Source organism: Sus scrofa, chromosome 6, assembly GCF_000003025.6.
Source record: "Sus scrofa isolate TJ Tabasco breed Duroc chromosome 6, Sscrofa11.1, whole genome shotgun sequence".
In the NCBI taxonomy this organism is placed as follows: Eukaryota; Metazoa; Chordata; class Mammalia; order Artiodactyla; family Suidae; genus Sus; species Sus scrofa.
Window position 1 is genome coordinate 49,297,477 of NC_010448.4, and position 19,337 is coordinate 49,316,813.

At 50.5% G+C, this 19,337-nt stretch overlaps 1 protein-coding gene across 1 annotated transcript in view; it reads left to right on the forward strand.

Annotated features, from left to right (window-relative positions):
* The window catches only part of HNRNPUL1 (heterogeneous nuclear ribonucleoprotein U like 1), a 35,672-nt gene extending 17,181 nt beyond the window's left edge, over window positions 1–18,491 (forward strand). The window contains 10 exon segments of the mRNA XM_021094416.1: window positions 2,815–3,081; window positions 4,683–4,805; window positions 4,901–5,029; window positions 12,810–12,978; window positions 13,588–13,702; window positions 13,704–13,870; window positions 14,944–15,233; window positions 16,569–16,713; window positions 16,716–16,759; window positions 17,301–18,491. Coding sequence (XP_020950075.1) covers window positions 2,815–3,081; window positions 4,683–4,805; window positions 4,901–5,029; window positions 12,810–12,978; window positions 13,588–13,702; window positions 13,704–13,870; window positions 14,944–15,233; window positions 16,569–16,713; window positions 16,716–16,759; window positions 17,301–17,417 — 1,566 coding nt within the window. The 3' untranslated portion in view covers window positions 17,418–18,491.

The following is a 19,337-nucleotide window of genomic DNA, read 5'->3' on the forward strand; positions in this document are numbered from 1 at the left end:
ATTTACTCCTGAAAGCATAATTTCTGAGTCAAAGGTATATTTTTGGAGTTCCCTGGGGGCTCAGTGGTTTAAGCATCCAGTGTTGTCACTGCTATGGCACAGGTTTGATCCCTGGCCCAGAAATTTCAACATGTCATGAGTACAGCCCCCCCCCGCCAAAAAAGTGAATTTTTAATTTCTGATAGTTCCTATCAAGACAGCACTCCAGGGAGGTTGTAGCAGTTTAATACGTCATCAGCACGTGACAGTGTTCTCCAAACTCTGTCCCATCCGAGCCTGTGGTTCTCTGAGTATGTGGCAGTTCAGAACTTTAGGCCTTGGCTCTTGCTTCAGCCAGTTCACCTTTACTTCTCTTTTTAATTGTCTGTGTGCAGTTTTCTTTGTTTAAAGGATGCTATAACTTTAAAAGGCTCAGAGTGAGGGTTTGGTAGGGGTGTGAAAAGTGAGTGATCTAAAGGAACTGGTGGAGAGGACATGTGTATCAGAACTTGAGTTCTCAACATGCACAAAACCTAAAGGACAAAATGGCCTTCTGGGTAGAGAGAACAGTGTGACTCATTTCAGCAAATCTAAGCAGTCAAATACTTGGAGCCTCGGGGACAACACAAAGAGACGTGAGAGGTGAGGCTCCAAAAATGCACACTCTGAATAATACCAGGCTTAAGGACTTTGGGTCCTTAGGCCCTGGTGTGGCATCCGGGAGTGTTTTAACAGAAGTGACACAATTGCACTTGCCTCTTTGACAGATAGCCCTGCTGGTGCTGAATTTGTCAGTTGTGAGTCCTAGTTTATGTACAGTATTTCAAGTTCCTGTAGCGAAGCTGACAGCTGTAAGGAAGGTTAACCCCCACGACATTCATTTCCACGTTAGAGCAAAGGTGACCTGGAACACTAATGCTCGGGTAAGAAGACGTGGCAGGATTCAGGCCAGCAGGTGTTAGCCTGTCTTCCCGGCATGGACTGGACCTGTGTGGGCACTGAGATGAACATATATAAAGGGCGATGTAGAACTGCATCCTGTGAGGCTGAGGGTGGCGGGGAGGAAGCTCCTTGGGGGCAAGGGCTTCACTGTTTCTCACAGGGCAAGTCCCCAGGTGGTGTCCCTACGCAAGAGGGAAGGAGCACTGCGTCTGGTGCTCTTCTCTCAGGAACCCAGCCTTTGCTTCCGTTTGCCATCTGATCCCAAGCTTTGGGTCTCTTTTAATTGTAGACCTTTACCCTGCAGCTAAAGTGATCTTTCTGAAACACAGTTTTTTGTTTGCTCTTTGGCTGCCCCATGGCATACGCAAGTTCCCAGGCCAGGGATCAGATCCAAGCAGAAGCTGCAACCTACACCACAGCTATAGCAACACAGGATCCTAACCCACTACACTGGGCTGGGGATGAACCAGCGCCTCCACTGAGACAAGCCAGCTCATTAACCCACTGTGCCATAGCAAGAACTCCCTATAACACTGTTCTAACCAGACCATTCCCCTATAAGTTAGGGGCTCTGCTCTTCTGCCATCAGCATGAATCCAAACTTGAGGTGACAGAGCGCCCCTCATTCACTGAGGACAAGGGACCATGTCTGCTCCCCACCATTTCAGCCCAGCACAGTGCGTGGCATCTCGGAGTGAGAGCACCATTGTGCACTCCCTGTGATCAGTTACCTGGTTAATCCTCAGAATAACTCTATATAAACAGTATAGAATCTTATCATGGCCCCTCTTTTTTGTTGTTTTTTGTTTTTTGCCTTTTTTCAGGGCTGCACCCACGGCACTTGGAGGTTCCCAGGCTAGGGGTTGAATGGAGCTATAGCTGCTGGCCTACACCACAGCCATAGCAACACGGAATCAGAGCCATGTCTGCAACCTACACCACAGCTCACGGCAATACCAGATCCTTAACCCACTGAGCGAGGCCAGGGATCAAACCCGTGTCCTCATGGATACTGGCTGGGTTCGTTAACTGCTGAGCCACGACGGGAACTCCAGCCCCACTTTTTTGATAAGGAAACTGAAGATGCAGTAAATGAGAGCTGAAGCAGTCCCCCTTCCAAAACAGGATCTTCACCAGTAAACTTGAGCTGCTCAGTAAGGACTCAGTAAATTGTTGAATTAATGAATATCATCTCTGCCAGGCTCTCCAACCATACCTGAAATTAATCCCCTGGCCCCAGCCCTTGGTTCCATATGCCTCGGCCAGGCTGACCCTGTGTTCCCTCACTGCTAGGTTTGTATACAGAGGATAATTCTCTTTAGGACTGACTCTTTCCTCCTACCCCAGACTTGGTTTATGGGTTCCTCTTCAAAGAATCTTGCTCCTGTGTAGGTGCTCTTACCGAATTAGGATAGTGTCCTTATTTGATTACCCACTGGGCCCTGAGCTCTGTCAGGCCCAGATCACTGTAGACATACGCGTCAGGAAGAGTAGGAACTCATGGAACACATGTTGAGCAAATAAATGAATGCATTTGTAGAGCTGGGCTTGACTTGAAAGGCCCTGCTGTGGCTTGCTTTCCATCTGTTATCTTGCTAGGGTTGAAGACGGGAAGGACCGCTTTTTGCTTCCTCTCCATCTCAGGCACAAGACTCAAATACTTGGAGCTTCATAAGAGTACACAATTCATGTCCACCAGCTTTGGGGCTTTGGGCTGCATGTTTTCTGAGCTGTTCCTGGTGCTGCCTGACCAGGTGTATCTGTATGTTGAGGGATGCATTTGAATATGGGGCGCCAGCTCTGTTTCCACTCCCTGCATCTGCTCTCTGACCTGTGGCTCCCAGTGCCTTAAACTGAGCATTCATATTCTCTTCCTTTGGCTTTTTTCCCTAGGACTTTGAATGTGGAAATGACGTGGAACTTTCCTTCACCAAAAATGGAAAGTGGATGGGCATTGCCTTCCGAATCCAGAAGGAAGCTTTAGGGGGCCAGGCCCTCTACCCTCATGTCCTGGTCAAGAATTGCGCAGTAGAGTTCAACTTCGGGCAGAGGGCGGAACCCTACTGTTCTGTTCTCCCAGGCTTCACTTTCATCCAGCACCTTCCCCTGAGCGAGCGAATCAGGGGCACCGTTGGACCAAAGAGCAAGGCAGAGTGTGAGGTGAGTGGGCCTGGGAGCCTGAACTGGTGGCCGCCTTTCCGGAGCCGTGTTGCTGCCAAGACAGAGGGGGAGACACTCAGCAGCCACATGTGATGAAAGTGGCACAGCCCGGCTGTGTGGGTAACCCTGGGTTCAGGGGGCCTCTTCTTCCCAGCTCCTTGTTGCTGCCTCAGAGTCGAGAGCTTCTGTGAGAGTGAAGTGAGGGTCGTGGGTATGTAGCTTAGGCCAAAGAGGGGTTTCTTAAGGTAAGAGACCTAAATCTCAGAAAGATTCCAGAAGGAAGTTGCCACACTGCTCCTTGGGTAAGGTCCGAGTCTTGGAAAGAGGGGCTTTCCTTTCAGTGGCAATAGTGGAAAGGCACTTCTGGTGAGCGAGTTCCTGGAGGAGGTATACAGCTCCACACTCCCCGCCAAAGCCATCTGCAAACCAAAATGGCTGCAGAAGCTTGTGCTGGTGGTCTTTGTTCTCAAATGTTTCTTCTGGTGTATAAGTAATTTTGTGTTTAGCCTACAAATCTTAGAAATATAAAGAAAATAAGTTTCTCCCGTAATTCTACCCACACAGATAAATTTCCTTTAAAGTTTTAGAGTTTATCCTTTTTTCTTTTTATTTCCGTGCTAGGTGCCTGTTACACACATTTATGATTGAGATCTTAATGGTATAAGCATTTTGATACCCTGGAGTTCCCATGGTGGCGCAGTGGTTAACGAAGCTGACTGGGAACCATATGGTTGCAGGATCGATCCCTGCCCTTGCTCAGTGGGATAACAATCCGGCGGTGCCATGAGCTGTGGTGTAGGTCACAGATGTGGCTCGGATCCTGCACTGCTGTGGCTCTGGTGTAGGCCAGCGGCTATAGCTGCGATTCAACCCCTAGCCTGGGAACCTCCATATGCCGCAGGAGCGGCCCAAGAAATGGCAAAAAGACAAAAAAAAAAAGAAGAAGTATTTTGATACCCTGCCCTTTCACTTAATGTTATTTTGTGAGCTTTATCCCAACACATGAACATCTCTTTTTTAAATTTTTATTTCTTTTTGGGCTGCCCTGTGGCACATGGAGTTCCCGGCCAGGAATCAGATCCAAGCCACGGCTGTGACCTAAGCCACAGCTGCGGCAACACCCAATCCTAAACCCACTGTGCTGGGCTGGGGATCGAACCTGACTATTTTCCTCTTGCTGAGCAGTTGGGTTGCAACTAGTGTTTGCCAGATTCTGAACATACTAATTAGATACAGTGCTTGTTCTGGTGCACATGGTCTGTCTGCATCTGAGACTCCAGGAAGGCTGTACCACTCTGTGTGTCTTTTCTGTGGGCGTTCAGAGGCCGCCGAATCCTCCCTGAGCAATACCGTGAATACTCAGGATAACAGCACTTGATTTTGTGCTCGCCTCATGCCAGGCCCTCTGCTGAGAGTCTGATAACCTTCATCTCTTTGAATTCCCATAGCAGCCCTGTGAGGTACATGCTGTTACTGCCTCCATTTACCAGAGGAAACTGAGGTTTAACGCCTCCCTCATGGTCACCAGCAAGTCGGGGTGCTCCCAGGCTGCAGTGTCAAACTCTCTCTGCTTCACAGCATCCCTCCTGGTCTTCCGACAGATTCTGATGATGGTGGGCCTGCCTGCTGCTGGTAAGACCACATGGGCCATCAAACATGCAGCCTCCAACCCCTCCAAGAAGTACAACATCCTGGGTACCAACGCCATCATGGATAAGATGCGGGTAAGGATGGCCCCTGGTCTCTCTATCCACCTCCCACTCCCTGAATCCTGCTCAGCAAACAGGACCACCCACCTCTCACCACCCCCTGCCCACAGGTGATGGGCCTACGCCGGCAGCGGAACTATGCTGGCCGCTGGGACGTCCTGATCCAGCAGGCCACCCAGTGCCTCAACCGCCTCATCCAGATAGCCGCCCGCAAGAAACGCAACTACATCCTAGATCAGGTACTTACTGGTGACCGTCATGCCCCGGGGAGGGGAGGGACCTGTTGGTTGCCGGGAATTCCCCTCTGGCCCTTGTATTCTTTTCCCCTTTAATGCTCTTGCACGGGAGTACTGGTCAGAGGTCAGCCACACATGGTGGCACAGCCCAGACTCTTAACACAGCTCTCTGAGTCCAGTCTGTGAGAGGGTCCTGGGGCAGTGATCCAGGCCTAGCCCAGTCCCCAAGCAGCCCAGAAGGACATCATCGCTGAGAGCAATTTCTTGACATGGAAAGGCATGGACTTCTGAGCCAGACAGAACTGGGCTTGAGTTGCAGCTCTGACACTTCTAGGTGCATGTCTGTGAGCAACTGACTTCATCCTTCCACTCTTGAGTCTTCTGGGCTATAAGATAGAGATTAAGAGGGTGCCCTCATACCTAACATGGAGATTGCTGTGCATAGTAGCGGGAGATTGTTGTTAATTATTCTACAGAATAGGTGTGTCCCAGCTTCTCTTAGCATGTTTTTATGACTGTCAGGTACGACATATAAATCACGTTTTTCCACTTGGCATTTCAGTTAACAGCAGGACTCTTTTTTTTACAGCTGCACCTGTGGTATATGGAGGTCCCCTGGCTAGGGGTGGAATTGGAGCTACAGCTGCCAACCTACACCACAGCCACAGCAGCACCAGATCCTTAACCCACTGAGCGAGACCAGGGATCAAACCTGTATTCCCACAAAGACAGCGTTGGGTTCTTAACCTGCTGAGCCACAACAGGAACTTCAAGAGCAGGATTCTTGGGATTTCCTCTTGTGGCTCAGCAATAACAAGCCTGACTAGTATCCATGAGGCTGAGGGTTCGATCCCTGGCCTCGTTCAGTGGGTTAAAAGATCCAGCGTTGTGGTGAGCTGTGGTATAGGTCACAGACACGGCTCGCATCCCATGTTGCTGTGGCTGTGGTGTAGCCCAGCAGCTGCAACTCCAATTTGACCCCTAGCCAGGGAACTTCCATATGCCAAGGGTGTGGCCCTAAAAAGGAAAAAAAAAAAAAAGGCAGGATTCTTAGAACAGGCAGACAGGCAATTTGGAAACCTTTGAAATTTACCATGGATTTTAAGAAAAGACAAAAAAAAAAAAGATGAACTAGGAGTTCCCGTCATGGTTCAGTGGTTAATGAATCCGACTAGGAACCATGAGGTTGCGGGTTCGATCCCTGGCCTTGCTCAGTGGGTTAAGGATCCTGCGTTGCCGTGAGCTGTGGTTTGGGTCGCAGACGCAGCTCAGATCCCGCGTGGCTGTGGCTCTGGCATAGGCCGGCAGCTACCACTCCGATTGGACCCCTAGCCTGGGAACCTCCATGTGCCGTGGGAGCGGCCCTAGAAATGGCAAGAAGCCAAAAAAAAAAAAAAAAAAAAAAAATTAAACAACTAATTGGGCTAGTGTTAAGAATATATGGGGGCATGGGGGCAGTGAGTACAAGGTAGTCCAAGAGCCACCCAGGGTTACTGCTCCAGCTCAGCCCCATCAATGATACATATAGTCTGGGAGTTCCCGTCATGGCGCAGTGTTGTCACTGCTGTGGTGCAGGTTTGATCCCTGTCCTCGGAACCTTTGTGTGCCACGGGCACACCCAGGAAACAATACAAAAATTAATGTACGCAGCCAGCCTTTGTCCCCTTTGAAGACTTTGTTTTTTTTTTGTTTGTTTTTTTTTTTTTTTTTTTTTGGTTTTTTTTGGTTTTTGTTGTCTTTTTTTTTTTGCTATTTCTTGGGCCGCTCCTGCGGCATATGGAGGTTCCCAGGCTAGGGGTCCAATCGGAGCTGTGGCCGCCAGCCTACGCCAGAGCCACAGCAATGCAGGATCCGAGCCGCGTCTGCAACCTACACCACAGCTCATGGCAATGCCGGATCGTTAACCCACTGAGCAAGGGCAGGGACCGAACCCGCAACCTCATGGTTCCTAGTCGGATTCGTTAACCACTGCGCCACGGCAGGAACTCCTGAAGACTTTGTTTTTTAAACCCTGGCCTCACTTTGCCCCCATTTTTCTTTTCTTTTTGTTTTTTTTTTTTTTTTGGTTTTGGTCTTTGTGTCTTTTTAGGGCCACACCCACAGCATATGGAGGTTCCTAGGCAAGGGGTGGAATCAGAGCTGTAACTGCTGGCCTACATCACAGCCAAAGCAAGGCCAGATCCATAACCCACTGAACAAGGCCAGGGATCGAACCCACATCCTCATGGATGCTAGTCGGGTTCGATAACCACTGAGCCACAACGGGTACTCCTGCCCCATTTTTCTTGTCAGGACATTTTTGGAATTGCAGTCCAGCTTGGCTCCAGTAGGACTCAGTATCCTGAAGGGTAGAACAGTGGTCACCCTGTTAATTCCTTTTTTGGATGTCCCGGCAAAGATTCCCTGCCTGTCTTTTCTCAGTTTGCTGGTTAAATCAATTGTGAAACCCATTTCAAATATGTGGCCTAGTGGAGAAGGTTTATAGTCCTGTAGGTAGATCGTCTTAATATCTCTGTCCAACATGGCAAAGTTGGCTTTCTCTGGAGGCCCCCAGCACCTCAGCCAGACGTGGAACAGCTGAGCCCTGTAAAGAGTCACCGCCAGCCTCCTCGGCTTGGGCTGGCTTGTTCAGAGGTAGGGTCCAGGCTGTAGCAGGCACACCTATAGTCTTCACTTCAGGGCTGCTGGCCTCCTGGTGGAGGAACATGTGGTCAGCCAGTACTCCAGGCTAATAGTGAGGCAAAAGAATCTCAGCTCTGAAGTTGGTGGGGGAGGAGGTCCTCTGGTTAACCACAGATTGGAGGGTTGACTTGGGGAAACCTAGAGACTGCTTGGGGCTAGGAAGAGATCTCAAGCCAGTGGTTTGATCTGTTTTGACTTAAACCGAAAAAGTCTGTTCCAGAAAACCCTAGGTAGTTGTGAGGGGGAGAGAGAGAGAGAGAGAGAGTGTGTGTGTGTGTGTGTCTCTCTGTGTGTGTCTGTGTGTAGAAGATCCAGAGCAGGCCCCAGGCTGGATCCTAGCATTTCCCATTAGCCTCAGTGCCAAGGCTGAGAGGTAAATTGATGCATAGCTATCTCAAATTAGATGGGACTTCCAAGGCAGAGACTGGTGCTACAGGCAAAGTCGCTGCAGTCCCTGGATCTCAGCCTAGTACTGGCTTTTCCCTTCTCTGGCTTTTCCCAAGTAGTCAGACCTCCCCACATTTGGTCTTCTGTTACATAGTGTGACCTCAGAAAGGCCCATCCTTGAGAGGGAAGGAGAACGTGCTGCAGAATCCAGGCTAGGCTGAGAGCCGTGTCTGTTGGGGCTTTTACCTACATTCCATGATGACCTGAGTATCCTCCCTCTTCAAATCATGTGGGTATTGAGCTGTGGAACAGCCGAGAAGAAGCTTGAGGCCGCATTGCTACAAGCGCTCTCTTGCCAGTGGAGAGCCTCTGGAATGAGGTGCTGCCTGGCCTGTCCCCTAGCCTATCAAGATGCTTCAGGACTGGGTACAGATCAGCAGCTGACACTGGTGAGGCAGCGGAGAGGCAGTGGAGTTGCCCTCCTGGAGGCTTCTGAGAGGACCTCTGCAGGGCTGTGTGTGAGGGCCCAAACCACCTCCAGAGTTGAGGCTGCAGTCCTAGGAGTTCTCTTCGGAGTGATGAGGGGCAGGGCTGGGCGTGACAGCCTCACTAACCTCGCCTCAGAATGAATGGCATAAGTAGTCCTGCTTTGCATCCCTGTTGGCAGGTGCCACGCCTTTGCCTAAAACAGAAAGCCAGGACTACAGTGGAATCCCACAGTAAACTGCCTCGTGTTGGCAGACGTTGGAGAAAAGGTTTCTATCCTCAGTCCTCCGCATCCCCAGAGTGTCAGCCCATTCCATGGCTGACACTCCGACCAGTTCTTTTCTACACATGGAGTTTGTTCCACTGGTTTACCTCACTCTGAGCCCAGAGTGAACTCTTTCATTACCAGCTTTAAGTTCGCTCCTCTGGGATCCAGCCACGCTTCTCCTGCTGCCAGCCTGATTCTTTTGAGTTGTGGATGGAGTACGAATGAAAGTGGATGAGGGATAGTGGGGCTCTTACCGAACTCAGGCTTCTACACTCCCCCAGACTGTCACACACCAAAACTACACAGGCAGCTGCTCTGAGAAACCCAGCTACTGCCCTTTGGCCCACATCACAGGGACATGGGAGTAGCCAGGGAACACAGACAGCCCCAGACCTCCATAGAGTCAGCATCTTTAAGCAGGGTGGGACTGGGAGAAGTAGGAGCTAGGCAGAGGGAGCCTCCACAGCTGGAAAAGCTGACCTAGCTGTTGTATTGGTCTCCTAGCAACAGCCAGCAGCAGCCCCAGTGACCACAGCAATGCTGGGCCAGTCCAGGGGCTCTGACCTCACTGTGTTTGCTGTGGCAACAGCCACCAACAGCTAAGTCCCCTTTCCTCCAGGAAAGCCAAGTATTTGCATTTCTGCTGGCGTGGCTTATGCCCTTTTCTTCCCCAAGCCAAGGAATGAGGGGAGGCAGGTGCAGTCTTGAAAACTGTCACCATAAGGGTCCTTAGCAACTCAGTTCCAAAGTGTCAGAGGAACCATCCCTCAGAGTCTAGCCACTTCCCAGGACAGAGGCCAGCTGTTCATATGAGTCCTGCTTTTCTGTCCCCATTTCTTCCATCATGAAGCTACAGGGACTAGCCTCTTGGCAGCGATGCTTCTCTTCTCTGTCCCCTCTTCAGGACAGAGCAGGTCTGTTTATCCATGTCCTTGAAGTTCAAAGGGATTGAAATAGTATCACTTTTTATGGGCAAGCAAACAATGGAATGAATTGTCCACAGTATGGCTGAGGCCACATTCACCCCTGGCACCTGTCTACTCTGGTTTTCGTGCCAGGAGAAAACCTCATTATTTAGCTGGAGGAAGGCAGATTCTGCATTCCTGTGAGCAGATGCCACCTGCTTTGCTTTTAGGAATGAGGTCTGGGGAGGAAGACCTGACCTTGTAACTTGGGTGCTTTTTAACCATTTGTGGCTTAAGGCCTCCTTGGGCCAAGTGCCAAGGCATAGATTACAGCATATGTATACCCAGCATACATACCCTCTTTACCTGCTGCTCCCCCTTAATAAAGGTTGGACATTCCCTGGGGAGCAGGGAAGAATATTCTTGCCTGCTGTATGTGTCAGGGCCATGGAGTCAGGTTGGTTTAAAGAACAGCTGCACCCACTGCCCAGATGTGCCAACAGGTGTTCACTGGGGTCCCGGCTTCCTGGTCCTTGTATTTTAGGAAAGGCTCTCTTGGAGTTCCCGTCGTGGCGTAGTCGTTAATGAATCCGACTAGGAACCATGAGGTTGCGGGTTCTATCCCTGGCCTTGCTCAATGGGTTAAGGATCTGGCATTGCTGTGAGCTGTGGTGTAGGTTGCAGACGCAGCTCGGATCCCACGTTGCTGTGGCCCTGGTGTAGGCCGGTGGCTACAGCTCCGATTGGACCCCTAGCCTGGGGACCTCCATATGCCGCGGGTGCAGCCCTAGAAAAGGCTCTCTTGTGCCTCGTCTTTTCCTCAAACTTATCTTTCCTTGCCCCTTTCCATTGGGAAGCCCCTCCTAGGTCAGTGTCAGTCCTGTTTGCCATATTTTCAGACTACCAGACATTTTCACGTCTGCAAATCCTCACCAGAGCCAGGAGGAAGGAGAAGGATCCCTGTCTTTCCAGTACAGAAATTTGAGACTAATTTCACATGATTTAGGTGACTTGTCTGCAGCCTCACAAATAGTAGAGGACACAACTGGGATTTCAGCCTCGGGCCTCTTCCCCAGAGCCTGTGTTCTTTCCACCCTGTCTCACCACCCCTGCCTTTCTGATAAATCACTATAGCTTGACCTTCCCTTGGTCTGGGTTGCTTCAGTTCAACATGACAGTAAGAAAATCCGGTGCACCCCACCCAGCGATGGCCATATCATGTCAACAGTGACTTCCATTTGTCGAGCATGGCTGTGAGCCAGACCCTGAGCTAATAACTAAAAGCTTTTACTCACATGAGCTCCTTCAGTCTTTTTGGTTTGGTTTCTGTTTTCTTTTTTGCCCACCCCATGGCCTGTGGAGTTCTCAAGCCAGGGATCAGATATAATCTGCAGCCTCAGCAATGCCAAATCCTTAACCCACTATGCCAGGCTGGGGATCGAACTGGCATCCCAGCATTCCCAAGACACCACCAGTCCCATTGCACCACTGTGGAAACTTCTGCTTCTTCAGTCTTAATACTGACCATATGATGGACTTGAGACTTAGTAAATATGCAGACTGAGGTTCCGAATGGAAGTCACTCACTCAAAGCCACACAGGTCTGACGTGACCAAGTCACATTAGAGTTGGGGTGTGCTGAGCCATCCCCCCGTACCGCCTGGTAGCTCCTGCGCTGGAGGCCACAATGTAGCCCCCATTCCAGGAGGTCGTCACACTTGATGGGTTGCTTTATGATTCTCTTCCTGCTCAGACCTCACCAGGCCCAGGAGGGAGGCTTTTATCCCCAATTTACAGATGAGGCAACTACAAGGACTGGCCATAGTGAATGAGGGGCCACATCTGATTCAACCCTGGGATTTTTCCACCCTGCCAGGATGCTTCTGCAAAACACAGCAGTTTTTTTTTTTTTTATTTAAACTTGCCTCTTTACAGATATCTTCCCCTCTGTGCTTCTCCCTTGAGTGCCAGTCAGAGCCACTAAAAGTTATTTAAATGCAGAATTCCTTATTACTCCAGTCCTGTTGAGTGTCTGAATGTGAAAACGGTGGGTGCCTGGGTCCAACCTCCACAGACTGAATTTGGGGTTTGAGCCACTTTTTTTCAGTAGTGTCTGGGTGATTCAGGTGCACAGGCTGAGTCCGTGGAGCACTGGGGTTTGACAGATGTGGGTCCTGGTCCCAAAGGGCCCAGCATATGGCAGATATTCAGTGAATGGAAGCTGTTGGTAGTAACTGCTCTCAGGTGTGTCCTAGAGCACCGCTCTGTGCCAGCACCAGCCCAGGACGCCCCAAACCATCACCTAGAGGAAAGGAAGAACATGAGTAGCGAAACTGCACTTGCAAGAAACACAGGCTATTGTCTTGTCAAGCTCCCTGGTTAGAGGCTTGTAGGTAAGGATGGTGTTTCAGAGAAAGGCTGAAGGAGTAAGAGAACCAAGGTGTTGATGAAAATAATCTACATAGTTATCAAAGGGGCTAGTTAATTATGGCACCTGTTTTATAAACAGTAAAAAGGAGCACTGAAGAAAAAGGATAGAGAAACATTAAGTGGGGGAAAAAAAGGCTTCAAAATAGTATGTGTTGTTTGACTCCATTAGGGTTAAAAGTCACACAAGATATTTCTAGAAATACCCAAGAAGTACAACACAAGTTGTCTCTGGGAAGTAGGAACAGCAGGAGGTGGGTGAAGGGGTTCTTACTCTAAACTTTATACCTTGTACTCTGGATTTTTTTACCGTGAGCTTGTGTTACTTTTAGAATGGAGGGCAGGGGAGCTGTGATGCACAATACCAAGAACAAATAGGATTAAAAAGCAAGGCCCAACTGTTAGGAATCCCTTGTCCTGTGACTGTCAGCAGCCACTTTCCCAAGTCAGTTCGTTTTCTGAGTGTGGCCTCAAGAATCTTTAAAAGTGAAGAAGAGCAGTTTCCTCTGTTTCCCTAGTCGGGAGAACTAGTGTCCTTTTCTCAGTTCCTCGCCTTCGTAACACCCCTGAGAGGGAAAAACCAACTTGCAGTGTACCATCTATTGCCTCTTCTGTCATCTACCTCTAGACAAATGTTTATGGGTCAGCCCAGAGACGAAAAATGAGACCATTTGAAGGCTTCCAGCGCAAAGCTATTGTAATTTGTCCCACTGATGAGGACCTCAAAGACCGAACAATAAAGCGGACCGATGAAGAAGGGAAGGACGTCCCAGATCATGCGGTCCTGGAAATGAAAGGTAGGAGATAAGCAGACGCCTCAGACATCTCAGTAGGGTCCTCAGGAGAAAAATCGCCTGACACTGTTTTCCCTCCCCAACTCCTTGGTTTTTCTTTTCTTTTTTCTTTGTTTTTTTAAATCTTGTTCTTTCTCTTTGCCTCTGCCCTATCCCTTCCCTGTCTAGTATAGCTATGAATGGAAAAGCCACCTGTGTCTCCTGTGGCAGGGTTTTCAGGCTAGATGGGCTGGGGCAGGATGCATGGGAGCAGATGCTGAGGGACCTGCGTGCTCATCTGCCTCTGGCACCCGCTGGGTGGGCTGGCTGAGCAAGCCTCAGTTTGTTTCTCTGTAAAAGTAAGAATGGTGATTCCACCTGCCTGGCCCACTCCCTGGGTTGTAAAACATTGGTGGGGGCTTAGCCACCTCTTCAGGGAAGGGATTTTTGGGTCTTCATTGGCTCCCCTGACCGTTGTCAGAGAGGCTGAGCTTAGGGCCCTGTCTCTCTGAGGTTCCTACTGCAGTCCCTCCTCCCCCCTCTGGCAGGCCAGTGTCCTGGGCTGAGGGAGAGCAGGCTTCCGAAGGTGCTGACTGTCTCTCCTGGCTCCTCTGGGGCCTCCTTCCCTCCTAGCCAACTTCACGTTGCCAGATGTTGGGGACTTCCTGGATGAGGTTCTGTTCATTGAGCTGCAGCGGGAGGAAGCAGACAAGCTGGTGAGGCAATACAACGAGGAAGGCCGCAAGGCGGCCCCCCCCCGAAAAGCGTTTCGACAACCGAGGCGGTGGAGGCTTCCGGGGCCGTGGGGGCGGCGGTGGTTTCCAGCGCTATGACAACAGAGGTCCTCCTGGGGGCAGCCGAGGAGGCTTCCAGAATCGAGGAGGAGGCAGCGGTGGAGGAGGCAACTACCGAGGAGGTGAGACATCTCACACCAAGTTCTCCCTATGTTTGGTTCCTGGGTCAGGGTTGGGCCTTGGGACGGCTTCCCCAGTCAGCAGGTGAAGTTTCCCTGGTACCAGCTCTGGGCTGAACTCTCAGAAATGAGACAAATCAGAGTGTGGGACCTCAGGGAAACTTTCCCACTGTCATGCTTCTCTTGGACATTGCTCCTGGAGCCCTTGCCCATCCGTGTGTCACATTGCTGTCGTTGTTCGTCTCCCCCACCCCCAGCTTTTCTGACCATGAGCTCCTTAGGGAGAGGTACCAGACTGCATTTACTGCCAGGCCTGGCTTCCACCACAGGACAAGGCAGATACTCGAACTGGCTTTGGTTTTAAAACAGATGAACGAATTAACAAAGAAGTTGATTTGCCTGAGATTCACCCAGCTGAATCCAGAACTGAGATCAAGTGATCCAGAACCCAGCTTCTTAGTCACTGTTATGCTACCTCTCAAGTAAAGTGTATGATCATGATACAATAAGCATGCCCTACTTTGTTTCAGGCTTGTGCTGGATAGTCTGGGGGATAGAACCAAGATTCAGACACTGTGTCACGCTTTAGTGACAGTCCAGAAGGATTCTGGGCTAAATGGAAAGCCCAGGGGTACTGTGAGCTCAGGAGATGCCAGATCCAGCCTGTGGGGCAGCAGGGCTCAGGACATACGCTAAGGCCCAGAGGTCAATAGGAGTTGGCTGGGGGAAGGGTTCTGGGCTTAAAAAAGCTGCACAAAGCCTCAGAAGAGGCAGGCCTACTGGGCCCCACCTGAAGAGGACTGTCTCCAGTGCTTAGATGTCGGGGTCAGTAGAAATCAAGACAACCCTGATCCATAGTCTCATGGGCAAGAGAAACCTGTCGGCAGCAGTGATGACTGGGTGTTATCAGGGCTCTGGGGAAGCCCAGAAGAGGTGCTTTGCTGTTCACTGGAACTGAGCCACTCAGTGCCTGGTCACACTGGAGCCACAGCAGTCACCAAGACAGCCCAGCTCCTGGGAGTCCCAAGTTGAGAACTTGAGAGCAACAGGGCCTCTCATCTGGTTCTCCATTGCAGGTTTCAACCGCAGTGGGGGTGGTGGCTACAACCAGAACCGCTGGGGTAACAACAGCCGGGATAACAACAACTCCAACAACCGAGGCAGCTACAACCGGGCTCCCCAGCAACAGCCACCACCACAGCAGCCGCCGCCCCCACAGCCACCACCACAGCAGCCTCCACCGCCACCCAGCTACAGCCCTGCTCGGAATCCCCCAGGGGCCAGCAGCTACAACAAGAACAGCAACATCCCTGGTTCAAGCGCCAATACCAGCACCCCTACAGTCAGCAGCTACAGCCCTCCACAGGTGAGAGAATAAGTGTGTGTATGGGGGGGGCGGTGTGCACAGGTGAGAAGAGGTCGGACCGGGGAAATCACCAACACTTGCTCTAGCCACAGGTTTCCACATGGACCTCCAGCCCTGCCCTTTCGCCTGCCAGTGCCTTTGGCTGGGACGTACCCTAGATATTCCCAGATCCCTTCTAAACCCAGAGTAAATCGGGAACCTGCCTGTTCTATCATCCCTCTCTGGCAGGCTGTAAGCATTGGTCTCTCCAGCAAGTACATTCTCTTGGCTGTATCCCTGGCCTCCTGGGGTCCCCACAGCACTCAGAGTTACCTTGCCCAGGATGGAAGAGGCTAACCCCTTGGCTTCAGGATGTGTAGATAGGCCCTAAGATTGGTGAAGACTTAGCCTCTGCCCTGAGAGCATCACTGCAGAGCAGCTCCAGGCACAGTTCTAATTCTCAGGCCCCTTAACCAGAGCAGCCTCCGTTTACTGTGCACCTTCCACGTGCCAGGCAGCTGGAGGCAGCAGGAGACACAGACGAATGGTCTAACCAGAATAATTTTTTTAGAACAGGAGCTGGACAGATACAATTTCAGACCCGAGCCCCACAACATTCTGGTTTTGCGCCCTTGGCCAAATGGCTTCACCTCTTTGGACCTCGTTTTTCTTATAAGGGATTAGAATTGTTAGTAGGACTCATTTTCAGGGTTTATTGTGAGGGAAAGGTGGCATAATAGCTTTGTGGGAAGGCTCTGGAACTAGGTGGACGTGGGAGCAGGGTCCAGCTCTGCCGCTTTTTATCTCTGTGACATGGGCCCAGTGATTTCATCTCTCTGAGCTTCCCCTTCCATCTCTGTGAAATGAAGCCGATGGAACCTACCTCACAGAGTTGATGGGGGAATTAGATGAGCTAAGGATACAGCCTGGACCTGAGAAGCACTTAGGAAATTGCCACCACTGGTTTTCTCAGCAGATCTTCCTGTAACAAATACTACCATTTATTGTGCCCAATGGATTGTACATATAAGCTTACTGACTATGCAGAGCAATCCAAAGGAGTGGTTCTGTTGTAATCTTCATTTCATAGAAAAAAAACAAAACAAAACTGGGATTTCAAGAGATGCTGTGTGCCTTGCTCCGCCAGGGTCTCAGAGCTGGGATTCGAGTACAGAGTGCAGCTCTGCAACTTACTCTGTCCAGCTGTGTCACAGAGCAGACCCACCTCCTGCTCAGCCTTCAAACACCCTACACCAGGGAAGTGCCTTTGTGGGCCCACTGCTTACAAAGGCCCTTCCTCCATCCAAGCTAAGCTGGCTGTTTCACAGAGCCCTGTTTTCTTCCCCCACTTTCCAGCCGAGTTACAGCCAGCCACCCTACAACCAAGGAGGTTACAGCCAGGGCTACACAGCCCCTCCGCCTCCACCTCCACCACCACCTGCCTACAACTATGGGAGCTACGGCGGCTACAACCCAGCCCCATACACCCCACCACCGCCCCCACCGCACAGACCTACCCTCAGCCCAGCTATAACCAGTATCAACAGGTAGGTGCCAGAAATGGGGGAAGGGGGTGATGGATAGACTTCTGGGGGCCCTGCATGTATGTGTATTCCCAGACCCCTGTTTATCCCTTAGAGGATGGGCAGCCTTCTGGCTTCAGGCTGGCATTCATCTGGTGTAGCCCTTCCATGTGGTGGACACTGCACCAGCTGCTAAATAACTGGCATCCTAGTCTCTCTCCCCAGTGCAGCAAGAGGAGGGCAAAGCAGGGGACCTTGAACTCTGCTTCAGTGCCATGGCCAATATCCATTCTGATTGGTTGAGGCTAGGCCACCATATCTATTTCTGAGTGTTTTGAACATGGTTACCTGGCTATACCTGAAAGGGCATTAGTTTAGCAGGCCAGGAGACCTGGGCTTCAGTCTCTTAACTTCCCACCCACGTGGCATCTGTCCTCCTAGGGTTCCTTGACTATTCTGTCAGGAGACCTGTGTCTCTACTATGAGCAAGAGTGGGGTCAAGGGAGGAGCCAGATGTGTATCTGGGTGCATGACAACCTGGTACCCTTGATTTCTCTCTCTCCAGTATGCCCAGCAGTGGAACCAGTACTATCAGAACCAGGGCCAGTGGACGCCATACTACGGGAACTACGACTATGGGAGCTACTCTGGGAACACACAGGGGGGCACAAGCACACAGTAGCAGTGTGTCCTGGGGGCCCCTCCCGGCTTCCTCCACCAGCGCCCACCTTGGCCCCCCTCGTCCACCCCCACTGGGTCCCGTGGTGCTGGGGGACGGGTCCTCCCAGGGCTGCCTCCCCTCTGAGGGGCTCTTCCCCCAGACAGGGTGGGTGTTTTCCTCTGGATTCAAACAGGCAACAATGACCTTTTATTTTCTGTTTGTCCCCCAGCCCTTTCCTCTTCCCCTGCCTCCTTTTTGACTAAAGATCCCCACCATTCATCATACAGTGAGGCTACAGGACTGAGGGAAGAGCCCCTTCCTGTCCTCTTGCCCCAGCCCTGCTCCAGCCCCTCAGCTTCCCAGACTCTCTTGCAGTTGGTTGTAAATTCTTCCAGGAGCTGTTTTACTGTCTACTTTTAAGGATTTAAAAAAAAAAAAAAAATCAAAAACTTAAAAAAAAAAAAAGTTTAAAAGCAAAATGCAGAGGGAGGAAGCAGTGACAGAATTTTTTGGTAATTATGCTTTTTTTTAATTTTTAGAATTGTCCATTTTTACTGTGGGTCGGCTGTTGATATTTCATCAGGATAACCATTTCTTTTCTGAGTTCAGGTGACGGAGGAAGAGCCACACCCTTAAAACAAAACACACCCAAAACAAAACCACAGAATCATCTTTAACCTGACTTTTTATACAATGTCTCAGTTTCCCGTAACTTTGCACACAAGCTTCTGTGTTGAGTTGAATTGTACCTGCTTTTTGTATTTGGAGAGAGTGTGACTATTGAACTTGAAACCTTTTATTCCAGGCGTCTTGGTAGTTTCTGGTGGGATGAAGTGGGGAGAGGGAAGAAGGGAGTTGGGGGGAGGGGGTTCCTTCCCTTCAGGACATGAAGTTTCTCCCACCGCTTCCTCTCCCGAGGTCTCCCAGGTACCAGATCTAAAAGTTTTCCCTACAGTGATCCTCTGATTATTTTTACTTCCCCCTGACCCCTATGTTTTAACAGGATTTTAACAAACTGCACTTATTAAGAAATGTGTTTGCCCTGTTTTGTTTTTGTTTTGTTTCAATAAATGACATGGCACCTCCTAGCAGGAAGGAAGCAGGGTTTCAACCCTGAAGTGTTACTGCAGTTGGCCTTTAATTGGGGTGGGGACCTTTTCAAGGGGACATTATTTACTCATTCATTAAACACTTACTGTAGGATTTGTGTGCCTGGCCCCATTTTTGGTGCTGGGGGTGCCCCCTTAAACCTGGGGCCCTCAGTTTAAAATCCACTAATTCATTTAAAAATGGTTCTCTGGTGTCTGGCCTTTCCAGTCCATCCTTGCTGGAATTTGTGAGACAAAAGGATGGAACAGGTCCCTAGGCAGAGAGCGAGGTAGGACCAATACTTAGAAAGTGGGGCTGGACTAAGGGTCATCCCTCTGGTGTGAAGGGCGTGACTGCCCATCCACATTAGGCCTGGCCTAGGTGCTGGGCTTAGGATGCTTTCTGCTTGTGCTCCCTGGATTCAGGCTGGTGCGGATTCCAAGAACTTCTTTAGCCATTAAATGTTAGGTACTTGCTCTGTTCCTCACTTACTGTGGACAGTGCTGAGGACACAGCATGACCAAGGCCATCCTGGACCCTGCCCTGATGGGGCTCCCAATCCAAAGGCAAAAATGGGGTGTGGTATGGTGAGAGTGAGGGCTTCCTGAAGAAGGAAACATGTTACTACAATAGAAGTGAGCTGGGATAAAAGACTGATTGCATCCCCACAACCTATCCTTCCTCAGCAACTTGAGTCATTTCTTCATCTCCTATGGACATGCTGTGCTCCTGGCCCCTTGTGACGGACAGTGCTGGGGCATAGGAGTGTCCAGTTTAGCCCCATCTGTTCCCTGATAGGAACTGTCTCAGAGCTTTGTGAAGGGGACACAGCTTACAAAATAAGGGGAAGAA